This window comes from Oryctolagus cuniculus, chromosome 10, assembly GCF_051225735.1.
Source record: "Oryctolagus cuniculus isolate XC-2025 breed Fujian yellow rabbit chromosome 10, ASM5122573v1, whole genome shotgun sequence".
Lineage (NCBI taxonomy): Eukaryota > Metazoa > Chordata > Mammalia > Lagomorpha > Leporidae > Oryctolagus > Oryctolagus cuniculus.
In genome coordinates, this window is record NC_142876.1 from 102,376,508 (window position 1) to 102,389,788 (window position 13,281).

General features: G+C 57.5%; 2 protein-coding genes across 61 annotated transcripts in view; one reads left to right on the top strand and one right to left on the bottom strand.

Moving 5' to 3' along the window:
• MAP4 (microtubule associated protein 4) overlaps positions 1–8,799 on the top strand; it is a 193,900-nt gene extending 185,101 nt beyond the window's left edge. For 23 of the 50 annotated variants that reach the window (XM_089306348.1, XM_089306356.1, XM_089306366.1 and 20 more), the window contains 3 exons: positions 2,659–2,740; positions 4,449–4,561; positions 6,308–6,535. In XM_089306348.1, the coding sequence (XP_089162474.1) occupies positions 2,659–2,740; positions 4,449–4,561; positions 6,308–6,520 (408 nt within the window). In that variant the 3' untranslated portion in view covers positions 6,521–6,535. Of the gene's footprint in view, positions 1–2,658; positions 2,741–4,448; positions 4,562–6,307; positions 6,536–6,621 lie in introns of those variants that run through there. The other 27 variants (XM_070050869.2, XM_070050883.2, XM_070050888.2 and 24 more) reach the window with 3 other exon arrangements.
• A 420-nt stretch (positions 8,800–9,219) lies between these two features.
• DHX30 (DExH-box helicase 30) overlaps positions 9,220–13,281 on the bottom strand; it is a 40,372-nt gene continuing 36,310 nt past the window's right edge. For all 11 annotated transcript variants that reach the window (XM_051852489.3, XM_089306386.1, XM_070050916.2 and 8 more), the window contains 12 exons: positions 12,410–13,246; positions 12,093–12,168; positions 11,906–12,010; positions 11,500–11,675; positions 11,092–11,298; positions 10,901–10,982; positions 10,641–10,834; positions 10,354–10,513; positions 10,064–10,221; positions 9,864–9,967; positions 9,646–9,785; positions 9,220–9,544 (listed from right to left, as the gene is read on the bottom strand). In XM_051852489.3, coding sequence (XP_051708449.1) covers positions 9,291–9,544; positions 9,646–9,785; positions 9,864–9,967; positions 10,064–10,221; positions 10,354–10,513; positions 10,641–10,834; positions 10,901–10,982; positions 11,092–11,298; positions 11,500–11,675; positions 11,906–12,010; positions 12,093–12,168; positions 12,410–13,246 — 2,493 coding nt within the window. In that variant the 3' untranslated portion in view covers positions 9,220–9,290. The remainder of the gene's footprint in view (positions 9,545–9,645; positions 9,786–9,863; positions 9,968–10,063; positions 10,222–10,353; positions 10,514–10,640; positions 10,835–10,900; positions 10,983–11,091; positions 11,299–11,499; positions 11,676–11,905; positions 12,011–12,092; positions 12,169–12,409; positions 13,247–13,281) is intronic.

Genomic DNA, 13,281 nt, shown 5'->3' on the forward strand with positions numbered 1-13,281 from the left:
TGGGAGACTTGGAAGAAGCTCCTGGCTCCTAGCTTCGGATCAGCCTAGCTCCGGCCGTTGCAGCCATCTGGGGAGTGAACCAGCAGATGGAAGACCTCTCTCTCTCTCTCTCTCTGCCTCTGCAATCTGAAGCCAGGAACCAGGAGCTTCCTCCAGGTCTCCCACGCGGGTGCAGGGGCCCAAGGACTTGGGCCATCTTCCACTGCTTTCCCAGGCCATAGCAGAGAGCTGGATCAGAAGAGAAGCAGCCTGGACTAGAACCGGTATCCATATGGGATGCCGGTGCTTCAGGCCAGGGTGTTAACCCACTGCGCCACAGCGCCGGCCCCAATAAATAAATCTTTAAAATAAAAAAAGGAGAGAGAGAGAGAGAGAATCCCAGCTCCAAGGGTTGGAAGAGACCTGGATATTCTGCTTTTAGAAAAAAAAAGAATTATGTATTTTGTTTATAATAATGCATTTCTGTGAACTTTGTGAAGTACTTTGATAAGTTTAAAAGATAAGGAATCTTTAAAATATAGATTGGTGAATACATACATTACTATATGTTTATATACTAATGATATATAAGATTAATTTTTAAAAAGATTTATTTATTTATCTGTTTGAAAGGCAGAGTCACAGAGAGAGAGGGAGAGAGGTCTTCCATGTGATGATTTCACTCCCTAAATGGCCACAATGGCTGGGGCTGGGCCAGGCTGAAGCCAGGAGCTTGGAGCCTCCTCTGGGTCTCCCAAGTGGGTGCAGGGGCCCAAGGTCTTGAGCCATCTTCTCCTGCTTTCCCAGATGCATTAGAAAAAGTGGAGCAGCCTGTCTCAAACCAGTGCCCATATGGGATACAAGCGTCACAGGTGGATGCTTTACCAGCTGCACCACAGTGGCAGTCCCAGGATCCATCTCTTTTTTTTTAAGATTTATTTATTTTATTTGAAAGAGTTACACAGAGAAGGAGAGGCAGAGAGAGAGAGAGAGAGAGAGAGGTCCTCCATCTGCTGGTTTACTCCCCAATTGGCTGCAATGGCTGGAGCTGAGCCAATCTGAAGCCAGGGGGCAGGAGCCTCGTCCAGGTCTCCCACGCAGGTACTGGCGCACAAGCACTTGGACCATCCTCCACTGCCTTCCCAGGCCACAACAGAGAGCTGGATTGGAAGTGGAGCAGCTGGGACTCGAACTGGCACCCATATGGGATGCCAACACTGCAGTTGGCAGCTTCACCTGTTACGCCACAGCACTAGCCCCATGGATCCATGTCTTTTAATCTTAAGTGGCTTTTACTCTGCAAGTCTCCCATCTTTTAAATCAGATTATTATTATTATTATTATTTCAAATCAGATTATTATTATTGTTATTTTTTTATTTGTTAGAATGGCAGAACAACATAGACAAGGATAGACAGGGATTTTCTGTCCATTGAGTCACTTTGCAAATGCCCTCAAAGCCAGGAGCCAGGAACTCGTGTGGGTAGCAGGTACAGAAGCACCCAGGCCATCCTCACACCAGGGTGGGTTTCCAAAGGTGCTAGATGAGTGACATTCTTGAACATTTGTTGGGCAGCACAGAAGCAGGGCCAAGTGTAGAGGACACCCAACCAAATGAGTCTCCAGCCCCGTGTCTCCCCCGTGGTTCACCGTGGATCACCAGTCTTGTAGGGCCCTTCATTCTTTTGCCTTTTTGCCTGTTGTAGACAGAAGGTCAGCTAAAGGAAGACCCTGAGGGGAGCACACAGCTGATGAGGCCCTGTCAGTGCAGACAGAGCTCCAGGCCTGAACACATTCGGTTGTACCCACTGTGCTTACCCAGTGGGATTGGGAAATACTCAGGGGCAAATGAGGGGATGAATCACATGATGGACGGTAAACACACAACCAAGTTCACTGTGCCAATGACCAGAGCTCCCCAAGTGAAGCCCGAGTGTCCCGTGCGGGAGGCACCAGACAGACACGCATGTGAGCCGTCAGGGGAGTTGCCAAGCCTGGTGCTCGTGCGCTGCAGCGGAACAGCAGGGCCTGCCTTCAGGCGGTCTGAGTCTTGGGCCAGGTGCACCTGAGTTCTGGGCTTTGAAGCTTGGATTCACAGTTACTGCTGCCATGTCTAGTGAAAAATCAGTAATATTCTTCATGTTCACTACTAGAAATATGGGTGGATGTGTGTGTGTTATTACAGGTTAGATCATTATGTGCCCCCTCCTTTTGTTGCCATTTTCCATCTTGTAGAAAATTCCGCATGGCTGTGCTGTCAGCTATGAAGGGAAATGGGCAAGGAGCTAATGGATAGGATTTTAAGGTGGGACAAAATGTGCATTTCAGGAGAGCCTTGGTATTGGCTTTGAGACCCAGAGCAGAGATGGAAGAGCCGTATGGAGGGTGCCTGCCCAGAGTGTGGAGGGAGAGGCTGTGGCCACTTGGGCAGCAGTGGCTTGGTCTGGCTGGAGGTGGGGTCACAGGCAAAGAACAGGCTTAGGATGGATCGGGAGCTCTTGAAAGCTCTGGGCGATGGTCCTGAGCTTGAACAAACTGAGGTGTTGGGGCTTGCGGAGCGAGAGGGAAGTTGAGCACAGAGATGCAGGTTGTGTGGGTTTGGCCCCTCACACTTTTCTCTTTTTCTCCATACCCTTCTCCCTGCCACCCAGACAGTAATTTCTTCATGTTCTTCCCTAGGTTCAGATTCAGAACAAGAAAGTAGACATCTCTAAGGTCTCCTCCAAGTGTGGGTCCAAGGCTAACATTAAGCACAAGCCTGGTGAGTGACCTCCCCAGCTGCAGGTGCCCACCACGGGCTGGCTGCAGAGCGTTTCCACCTGGGCCCCGCGCGTCCCTTAGAGCTCAGCAAGCTGCCTCATACCCCGGACAAGCAGTTCAGAAAACACAGTATGGGCGCTGTCCGAGAGAGGAATTCCGGGTGCTGGCCTATTTGTAAAGCTACCTGCGCATTCTCTGCTGCCCACCTTGCCCTGTTGGTCTGGGCCTGGGGGAAGAGGTGTGCTGTAGGCTGAGCACCCATGTCACTCTGTAGAGAGAGGGGTGGGTCGTGTCTATGGGATTCAGGAGAGGAGAGCCTGCCCTCCAGCAGTGGTGCTCCGTGTCCTACTAAGCACCTCAGGCCTTGTGCCGCAGAGCCTGGACTGTGGCCTGGGCTGCAGCAGATGGGGCAGGAGGGTATTGCTGCAGCAGCAGGCACGCTGGAGGGCAGGGCAGCTGTCCCCAGTCAGCGCCACAGGCCAGTGGAGGTGAGATGAGAGTGTGCTCTGTATTCAAATGTGTTCCTTTTATTTTTTTTTATTTTTTTTATTTTTTTTTATTTTTTATTTTTTTGACGGGCGGAGTGGACAGTGAGAGAGAGAGACAGAGAGAAAGGTCTTCCTTTGCCGTTGGTTCACCCTCCAATGGCCGCGGCTGGCGCACCGCGCTGATCCGATGGCAGGAGCCAGGAGCCAGGTGCTTTTCCTGGTCTCCCATGGGGTGCAGGGCCCAAGCACCTGGGCCATCCTCCACTGCACTCCCTGGCCACAGCAGAGAGCTGGCCTGGAAGAGGGGCAACCAGGACAGAATCCGGCGCCCCAACTGGGACTAGAACCCGGTGTGCCGGCGCCGCTAGGCGGAGGATTAGCCTAGTGAGCCGCGGCGCCGGCCCAAATGCGTTCCTTTTAAAGGATCAATACACTTTGGTCCTTAGGTAGCCTTCATTTCCCCTGTCATCTGGGAAGCACCTCCTTCCCTGGCAACAGCGAGCACCTTCATGTCTGCTTTGGGCCAGGCCTCGAACTCCAGTGTGTAGGGCACCTGCAGAGTGGAGCCAGGAGCTGGGTGTTGAGCTTTGTCATGTGAACTGGGACAGCTCCAAGGGAAGCCAGACCGCAGGGACAGCAGCCTGACCCGTGAGCTCTGGAGACTGCCCTCGTCCCCATCCAGGATGCTGCAGCCTGCCCTGGGTGTGTCGTCCTCGGCTCTCGGTCCGTTGCCATCCCTCTGTTCACCCCAGTGTGATTTGGTTTAGAGACTGACAGGTGAGGGTCACACCCTGTCCCTGTCACTCACTAGCTTGGTGGCATGTCAGGCAGATCCCTTCGTTTTTTCTGGTACCAGTTTTAGCAGCTGTGAAACATGGGTCATGACCCTGACTGCCAGGGCGTTGGCAGGGATCCTGTGAGGCTGTGCTGCCACGGGAGTCAGAGCATCTGCTCACCTCGGCACTCCTACGGGCTTCATGCCGTGCCGGCCCCAGATAGCGGTGGCTGGATTTGACACGAGCAGCCCTGTTTGCACCAGTACATGTACCAGTGCCTCATTTGTCTGCAGGGGCAGCCTCGGGCAGGTTATGTTGTCCCCAATCTTGGACGGGGCGTGCAGCCAGGCTTTGATGAAGTTTAGATTTCGGTTCTAGGCTCCTGGCTTTGCCTGCTGGGTTGTTTCTTTGCTGCCCTCAGTGACCAATTCCTTTTTGGCTCCAGGTGGAGGAGATGTCAAGATTGAAAGTCAGAAGCTGAACTTCAAGGAGAAGGCCCAGGCAAAGGTGGGATCCCTCGATAATGTGGGCCACCTGCCTGCGGGAGGCGCTGTGAAGGTATCAGTGGGACATAGCTGGGGGGTGGGGTGGGGACTGTCCAGCCAAGATCAGGTCCCAGAAGGGAGGCACCTGTCACCGCCCCTCAAGTCTCCTCAAGAGTCCTGTCCTGACCACGCCCACAGCTGTCTTCCCATCATCCCTCATCAGTCCTGAGTGAGGCAGGAGAGGTGAAGAGGCCCCCAGCCAGCCAGCTCTTGTCTGCCGACTCTGACCTGCCTGCTGGAGACAGCTTGCCCCTGAGAGCCAGGGCCTGCCTTGTGGAGCCCCTCCCTGCCAGTTTCCAAGGCACTGCGGGCCACAGCACAGTTGACCATGAGATGAGTGGGTGCCACATCACGGTCACATGGTGGAAGCCCCACTCCTGGCCCAGTACATTTTCAATTGCCAGCCACTTTGGGCCTGACGCTGCCCTCTGGCTGCTACCTCCTGATGGCCTGCCCCTGGCCGACCCTGCTTGGGACTGAGAGGGGTCTCGGGCCACAGAACTTCCTGTGCTGGCTGCTGGCTGCTGGCTGGGCCTCTCCTTCCCTTCCTTCTTCCCCCTTCCCTGCTTCCACAGCACCCTGAGACCCTCTGTGTGCCAAGATGCTGTCCATCCTTTGTGCCGAGTCATGGGTGGGTCGGGGACCCATGTGACCACCTTGCAGCTTCCCAGTGTGAGGATTCTGTCACTGCTCAAGGACAGGGCACCGCGAGAGGGGACGAGAGCAGCTGCCCACCCAGTCCTCCTGCTCATCTTCTGCTACTGCACTGACTCAGTGCTGGTCTCTCCCATGCACATCTCGGGGCTCCTGGCTGTCCCAGGCTCTCTTATTCCCATCTCGTGAGGACACCATATTCACGTGTTCTGACTGGAGTCTGTCTCAGCAGGGCCTGAGCTGCTTTTTAGCCCTTTTTCTGCAAAGCCACCTCCAGGCAGGTACAGACCAGGATTCACACCTAGGCTTTCCTCACCAAAAGTCCTGAGTTCTTTTCTGTGTTTGTATTTTCTCCCTGTCTTTATTTAAATTTCTGGAATTATTGTTCTAGTACAGAGGCCTTTTTCTTTCTCTTTTCTGATTAAAACCTACCCTCGAGGTTCTTTGGTCACTCTGGGCCATTGTGGGATGCAGGTGCTCCAGGTTACCAGAGGCTCCCACTATTACCCTTTCTCTTCTGCTCAGTGTCCCTGGATGTCCTCCTCCTGAGAAGCCCTCCAGGCCCCTGAGGTCTCCTTGGGTCCTACCTCCTTGGACATCTCCCTGCCTCCCCTGTGCCTCTGGGCTCCAAACCAGGGCCCAGCACACAACAGTCCCCCGTGTCTGGGGCATTTCCAAAGCTGTGAGTGGGCAAGGAGGACTCCCTGAGTTGTGAGGACCCCTGTCACATGTGCCGTGTGTGGAAGCAGGGCGGAGCTCATGGAAGCTCCAAGGTGCAGGTCACCACCGTTGTCCCTGCCGCCCAGGCCGGGCCCACAGCATGTGACCGGATCAGCGCCTGTGTTGGCTGTCACTGTCCTGATTCCTCTAATTCCTGGAATTAGCCTGTGGAGGGGTCAGCACCTCTGACTTCAGAGGGGCTTCACACAGCCTCGGGAGTGGGTGGCACGGCCAGGGGCAGGGGCTGGGGCTGCCTGGGCCTGGTTCTGCAGGTTGACTGTGCTGGGGCAGTGGGGTGGGGGCTCTGTGTGAAACCCACCACCATCACCCATCTCACTCCCTCCCCAACTGACCCTGCATTGTCTCCCCCACTGTTTCATTGTAGACTGAGGGCGGTGGCAGCGAGGCCCCTCCGTGCCCGGGCCCCCCTGCTGGGGAGGAGCCGGCCATCTCTGAGGCAGCGCCTGAAGCTGGCAACCCCACTTCAGCCAGCGGCCTCAGTGGCCACACCACCCTGTCAGGGGGTGGTGACCAAAGGGAGGCCCAGACCTTGGACAGCCAGATCCAGGAGACAAGTAAGTGGCTGGGCTCGGCCTGAGGGCCAGCCAGGGGCCCTGCCACTGGCCGCAAACTGAAACTCCTTTGTTTTCTGAGAAGAGTGTGGCCTCAATTTTAACAAAGTAACCTTTTATTTTCCAGGCATCTAATGATGACATTCTGGTCTCGTCTTCCGTCTCCCCTGTGTTCCCCCTCTTGTCTCCTGCGTCACCCTCTCCCTTCCCTCCTCCCGTGTCACTGCAGATTGAGACCTACAGGCTGACGTTCCGGGCAAACGCCAGGGCCCGCACCGACCATGGGGCCGACATTGTCTCCCGCCCTCCCCACTTCCCTGGCGGCCCCAGCTCGGGCTCCCGGGCTCTTGGTCCCCTTTCCCGGGCTGTCCACTAGACCTAGGAGCGCTTGGGTGCCGAGCCGCCCTTCAGGCCCCCTTCCCTCCTGCCACGCTTGCCCAGGGCAGCAGCAGCAGCAGCAGCAGCAGCCCCCACCCCCCATAGCTCCCTCCACTCTGCCCCAGGCCACTCCCTGCTCTGCTCCCACACCGTCGCCATCACCTTGCCACTGCTCCGTGGAGATTGGGAGGGGTTTGGAGGGTGGAGCTAAGTTGGCATTTAAGGGGACTGGGGGGAGGGGGCGCAGATTCCAGCCTCCTCTGTTTGGTTATTTTTGGACCAAACCCTGAAGAAACTGACATACCCCCTGCTCCCTGGGTCCACCTGGAGGAAGAGTGGAGGTGGAGTCCGTGTGACGGTCAAGTGCCGACTATGTCCCCTGGAGCCCAGCATGGCACGCGCTGCCCTGCCCCAGGTTAGGGCAGTGCTGCCTGTCCCCACTGCTTACTGTGCCTGCCCAGCTGCTCCCACGCATTCTCTAGTTTTATTTTTCTTCTAATAACCTAGAAACTGGTGGAGTAGTTTTGCAGGTTGAAGCCATGTCTCTGAAAGTCCTCAGCAGGTGTAGAAGGAAATGGGGGAAGGTCCTTAAGCCTCCACCCAGGAGGATGTCGGGCATCGGTGGGTGGGGGGTGGGCTGCCCTGCTGTGGGCAGCCTGGCAGCCCGGAGGTGTATGGGCAGGGAAGCAAGGTGTGCAGGGGCTGCGGCCTGATGAACCAGTCAGGCACGTGAGGGGCCGCTCAGTGTGGCCTGGTCGTGGTGGCATTGTGTGTTTGCTGCTTTTCTAACCAAGAGGCTGGTTGGCATCTCTGTCTCATTCCCTGGGATGTGGAACACAGGGCAGGGCTGCAGGAACAGGAAAGGGCCTTACTGCTCACGTTCCTCTAGCAGGCCTTGGGTGCTCAGGCCTTCTTTGTCCAGAACTTGTGTGACAGTGGGGAGTCAGGTCTGAGACTGAGGCCATCCCACCTGCAGGCAGACTGGAGAGGCGGCCAAGCCAGCCTGTCTGGGGCATCTCAGCAGGGCCCAGTCTACAGTCAAGGGGTAGCTGCAATGCTGAGAAATCCCAGGAAATGTATTGACACAGATTCTTATCTTATTGCACTTGTATTTTTTGTATTAAAGTTTGCATGGTTTCTAATAAAGGATTAAAACCGGAATTTGCAGTGAAGTGGCCTGGGAGTTCCAAAGGACTTCTCTGGAGGGCACCTTCTGCAGTGCTCCCTTGCCCCAAGTGCCCCCACCTCCTGCTCTCCTTTGGGTCTCCAGCTGTCTCTGCCCCTGGCATCCCCTGCAGCTGGAAGCGGAGGTTTTCACGCAGGTTCAGGTTTGCTCTTCATGTGGCACGAGGGCATCCCTATGCCTTACAGCTCCCTCGTATTTTGAGGCAGCAGTTTGTTTGCCTGGGGCAGTTTGAGACCAGCGCCCCAAGTACAAGCCAAGAAACCACAGTGACCTGGGGGAACCCCACTTCCCTCCCAGTCTGCAGGATGCTTCATCGTGCCTGGACCTTGAAGCTCCAATGTTTGGTCAACAGGAGGAAGAGGAGTGATCAAACTGGGGAGGGGGCACAGGAGTGAGGCTGATTCCAAAGGTTCCTGCTGTTATCCTGGAGCCACAAGGATGCTGTTTCCTTTGGCCAAGAGTTTGAAAGAATGGGGTGACCCAAGTAGAGAGCTCTTCTTAGAGGTTCACTGGTCACAGCTTCCTTGGAGGATCCCAAAAAGGCAGAGAGCCTGAGGCGGCTGGCCTGACAGGTGGGGACCAGTGGCCACCGTGTGGTGTCTACTGCTCTGCAGCCACTTGAGGGTGGGACATTTCTGTACTTCCCAATTTGCTTATGGCCATGGCCCAGCCATTCCCCATGTCAACCTGACTCCACTGTAATGATTTCAAGAGTAAATAAAGCTGCCTGATGTCCCACCACACAGGCCTGTGCTCGTTTGTCTCCACCTCTGGCACCAGCGAAGACCTCAGCCAGCACTCAGACCCTCACCTGCGAATCCGTGGGTCCTACCGAGTTTGTAGCAGGGCGATGGCACGACCGGAGGGTTATAGTCCAGGCAGGCGAGTCCAGTGTCCAGGTTTGCAAAGGCAGTGATGGTTCTGACAGGCCACCTGTGGCGTTGGGGACTTAGGTGAGGCGCTGCGCCGAAGGCTGGGGCTGGCCTTCAGCGTAGCAGCACTGCAGGGTCAACTCCTGGGGGGTAGGGAGGACAGTCTAAACCACAACTCAGGGCTACCACAGGCCCTGTCCCCCAGGAAGACACTTCTGTCTCTCCCTTCATGCTTCCTCGATGTCGGGCAGCTGAGGCCCTGAGAGGAGCCCCTAGTGGGTAGCGATGCTCACAAGGGATAAATAGAACTTTATTTTAAATAAACATTTGCACTCTGTACACAGCCCCAGGGAGTGGGGCTCAGTCATCTGCTGTCTTGCGCACATCAAAGCTACCACAGGGTCCTCGCAGCAGCTCTGCCAGCAGTGCCAGCAGCTGCCCGTGCTCCTGCTGCACACTGGGGGGAAGCGCAGCCAGCTCACTGCGCAGGCTCCGCTCCACCATGCGGCCCAGGGCCCTGCGCAGCTCCCTCAGCAGCCGCACAGTGCGTGAGTCACCCTCCAGCCGCAGCAGGTCACTGTCACTCAGTGAGATGGTGGCACGGCGCCCATCATCTGGGGGAAGGGAAGAGACCGGAGAGAGCACAGTGAGGCTGGGCCCAAGGCCATGGCGCATCCCATGGAGCCGTGGGGCTGGGAAGTCTGCAGGTACCCACCGCGGATGTGCACGTCGCCATCGGTCAGCAGCAAGACAGCTAACGGGTGCACCTGGGAGGAGTCCCGGACAAAGACGCTGCCATTGGACTTGACTGCCATGAAATATGTCAGCCATCGGCTCCGTAACCTTGTGGCCTCCCTAGGGAATAGACGGCTGGGTTGAGGCTGTGCTTTGGGCCCTACCCAGCTGCCCAGTCCACTCCTGCCGGTCCCCAACCTGTTAATGGTTGACTTGTGCAGCAGGATGTTGCCTGATTTGGTCCTGTAAGTGACACTGTTGGGCTTGAACTTCCCCTGTCGGGTCACTTTGCCCTGCCTCACCTGCAGGGATGGAGAAAAGGATGGGTGAGGTCAGGGAAGGAGCTGAAGAAGGGAGGCAGCTGGGATATGGTCAGCTCCTGCCCCCAGAGGCTGCACCTGGATGAGGTTGGGATAGAGACCAGCCATCAGCACGCCCTTCACCAGCTCCTCCTCCGCACTGTACTCATTGCACTGGGCAGAGGGCAGCGTGCAGTCTGACGGCTTCCCCACCAGGAAAGCTTCGTAAATGTTCTCCGAGAACTGCTTGACGAGCCCTGTGGGAGCAAGTGCACCATGAACCAGGGCCCTCCAGCCACAAGGCTAGGGAACGACAGGAGTTAGTGTGGGTGGGCATGGGTGGGAGCAGGCAGGAGGGGCTGAGGAGCCCAGGTGTGGACCCCGCTGACCATGGATGAAGCGCAGGCTGGGTGCGTAGAGCAGGTTTTCCTCTAGGTAGTTCTCCCGGGAGCTGCGGTCCTGCCAACGCAGCACCTCCTCCCAGCCGGCTACAGCCCGCACAAAGGCCAAGTGGTCGCTGCCGCTGTCATGGCTCAGCAATGCCTTCACCTGGGTTAGGGGGGCGGGGGGAGTACCAGGGTCACAGGGAGGGGCTGGAGAAGGCCGCCTCAGACAGGATGTGGCTGGAAGGCTGGAAGGGGGAGCCAGGGGGCTGAGGGGAGGGACTGGGTCTGACCTTGTCCACCTCTGCCCGGTTCTGCAGGCTGCTGCTGAAAGGGTCCCGGGTGAGGCAGGAAACCACCACTAGCAGTGGGTGCAGGCAGCGGAAGATGGCAGCTAGTACGATAGCCTTGGCCAGCCGCGGGTCAGTAGAGATGTGGGCCAGACGCTGCCCCAAGGTGGTCAGGTACTCTCGCTGGTCCAGCACCCCTGCAATGGCTCAGCTGTCAGTCCCATCTGAGAGCCACCCCAGAGCCCAGCCCAGCTCCTACGCACCGATCTCCTGGAGCAAGATCACAGCCTCATCTACCGCCTTGATGTTTGGACTGTCCACAGCCTTCGAGAGGAACTCGACTGCCTACAGCAGGAATAAGCCAGAGCTCCCTGTGAGTCTGCAGCTCACCTGCCTGCTCCCAAGGCCAGCCCCATCCAGCCCCAGCCCCAGCCCCAGCCCCAGCCCCACGCACCGTCTTCTCAGGCATGTGGATCTTGGCTTGCAGCACCAGGTTCTCCAGAGGTGTGCGCAGGATCTCTGGCACTTGGAAAGGGACCATTTTCTCCAGCCGGCTCCGTGGGAACAAGTGGTAGGCAAAGCCTGATTGGCAGCGGCCTGCCCGGCCCCGACGCTGGATCACGTTTGCTCTCGACACCCACACAGTCTCCAAGCAGGACACCTGGGGGAAGAAGCAGGTGAGCAGCCACACGGACACCACAGGACTCCCCCCCCAACACACACCGCAGCAGGGACAGTCAAAGCCCACGAGCGTGGCCTTCTCCAGAGACAGAGCCGCTGTAAGGCAGGTCTGGACTGGGGGCCACCTTGGGATTGGAGTCCTTCCCCCGGGGTCTGGCTGGGCCCAGGAGATAGGTGCCACCTTGGTCTTCAGGTCGTAGCGTTCCTCCTTGTGCAGACCGCTGTCCACCACATGTACAATGTCATTGACCGTGATGGAGGTCTCGGCAATATTGGTGGCCAAGACAATCTTGCGCACCCCTGCTGGAGGCTGCTGGAATATGGCCTTCTGGTCCATCATGGGGATGTTGGAGTGCACTGGGGAGCAAGACACACACTGGTTATAGGCACACTCCTGCCAGAACCACCTCCTAGAATCGGGGCAGGGCAAGGACTCCAACCCCATCCTGATGAAACTGAGGCCTATGCCCAGCAAGAAATGAGGCAGCTGGGTCATCAACTCGGGCCCGAGTCCATTCCATTGGGTTTCCCAGGAGAGGGCAAGGCTTGTTTCTAGGGGTCCATCCGCCCTTGCACCGGGCTCTCACCTGGCAGGATGAGGTACTTGCTCTCGTGCAAGCCCAGGGCCTCCTGGAGGCGTTGCTGCACTCCTCTGATCTCCTGCCATCCAGGCAGGAAGCACAGGATCCCACCTGCAAAGGGGCCTTGCAGGCATGAGCCAGTTGCTCCTACACAAGTGCTCGGGTGGGAATAAGGGAGAGGGAAAGCACCCACCTGGTTCCCCACAGGCGTCGATGTGCAGAACCAGATCAGTCACGAGGTCCAAATCAAGCGCGCATTCATCCTCCGACTGGGGGAGGGGAAAAGAGGCCACGGTCACAGCCCCTGGGGCCAAGGGCTTGTGCACAGGACACAGCCACTGTGACGTAGTGAGGCAGAGCCAGTTGACGCGACAGCGCCAACCCTCGCCTGCTGGCCACAGAGCTAACAGGGCAACTTGCCCTAGGCCACCGAGCCACAGGGCCAGGGAAGAGGGGATCCACAGAGCACAGGCCAGAAGCCCTGTGAGCCAGGGTGGGAGTGTCCCTCACCTCATGGTGCCGGTGCCGGTGCGGGTACTGGTGCTTGCCCAGCTTGACCAGGATGTCTTCCAGGTAGTGCTCCTTGACAGGGTACATGAATCCAGGCACCTTGATGACGGGGCAGCCACCAAAATAGCGGGAGAAGCGCTCATTGTCGCCCGTGGCGCTCATGAGCACCAGCCGCAGGGCCGGGTTGAGCCGCTGCAGGCCCTTGAGCAGAATGAGCAGGAAGTCCGTGTTCACATCCCGCTCGTGCACCTCGTCCACAATGACGTGGCTCACGCCCTCCAGGCTGGGGTTGCTCTGCAGCTTCCGCAGCAGGATGCCCACGGTACAGAAGAGCAGTGCTCCACCTCGGGCTGGGGGCTTGCTTTCTAACCGCACCTGGAAGCCCACATTCCGGCGCAAGGAAGGGCCCAGTTCATGGCTGACCCGCTGGGCCACGGACACAGCCGAGATGCGGCGAGGTTGGGTAATGATCACATTGCAGCGGGCGCCACGGCCCTCTGTCACATAGCGCTCCAGCAGTAGCTGCGGGATGCGCGTGGTCTTCCCACAGCCGGTGTCCCCGGAAATGACCACCACCGGGTGCTGTTCAATAGCATTGAGGATGGTATCCCGATGGGGGTCTACAGGTAGCTGAGGGGTCTCTTGCCAGACTGGTCCTCGCCGCCGCCACAGCTCCAGCAAGCTCTGGCTCAGCCGCACTTCCTCTGCTTCTGACAGAGGCACGTAGGGCTTGCCCGTGATAGGGTCACTCAGGGGCCCAGAGTCCTTGCTCAAGGGCAAAATGTCGTCGCCCTGCAGCCGCAGCTCTGGAGAGATCCACGAACTGTCCACAGGATACTGGGGGGTTAGGGGACAAACAAAACCCTGAAGAG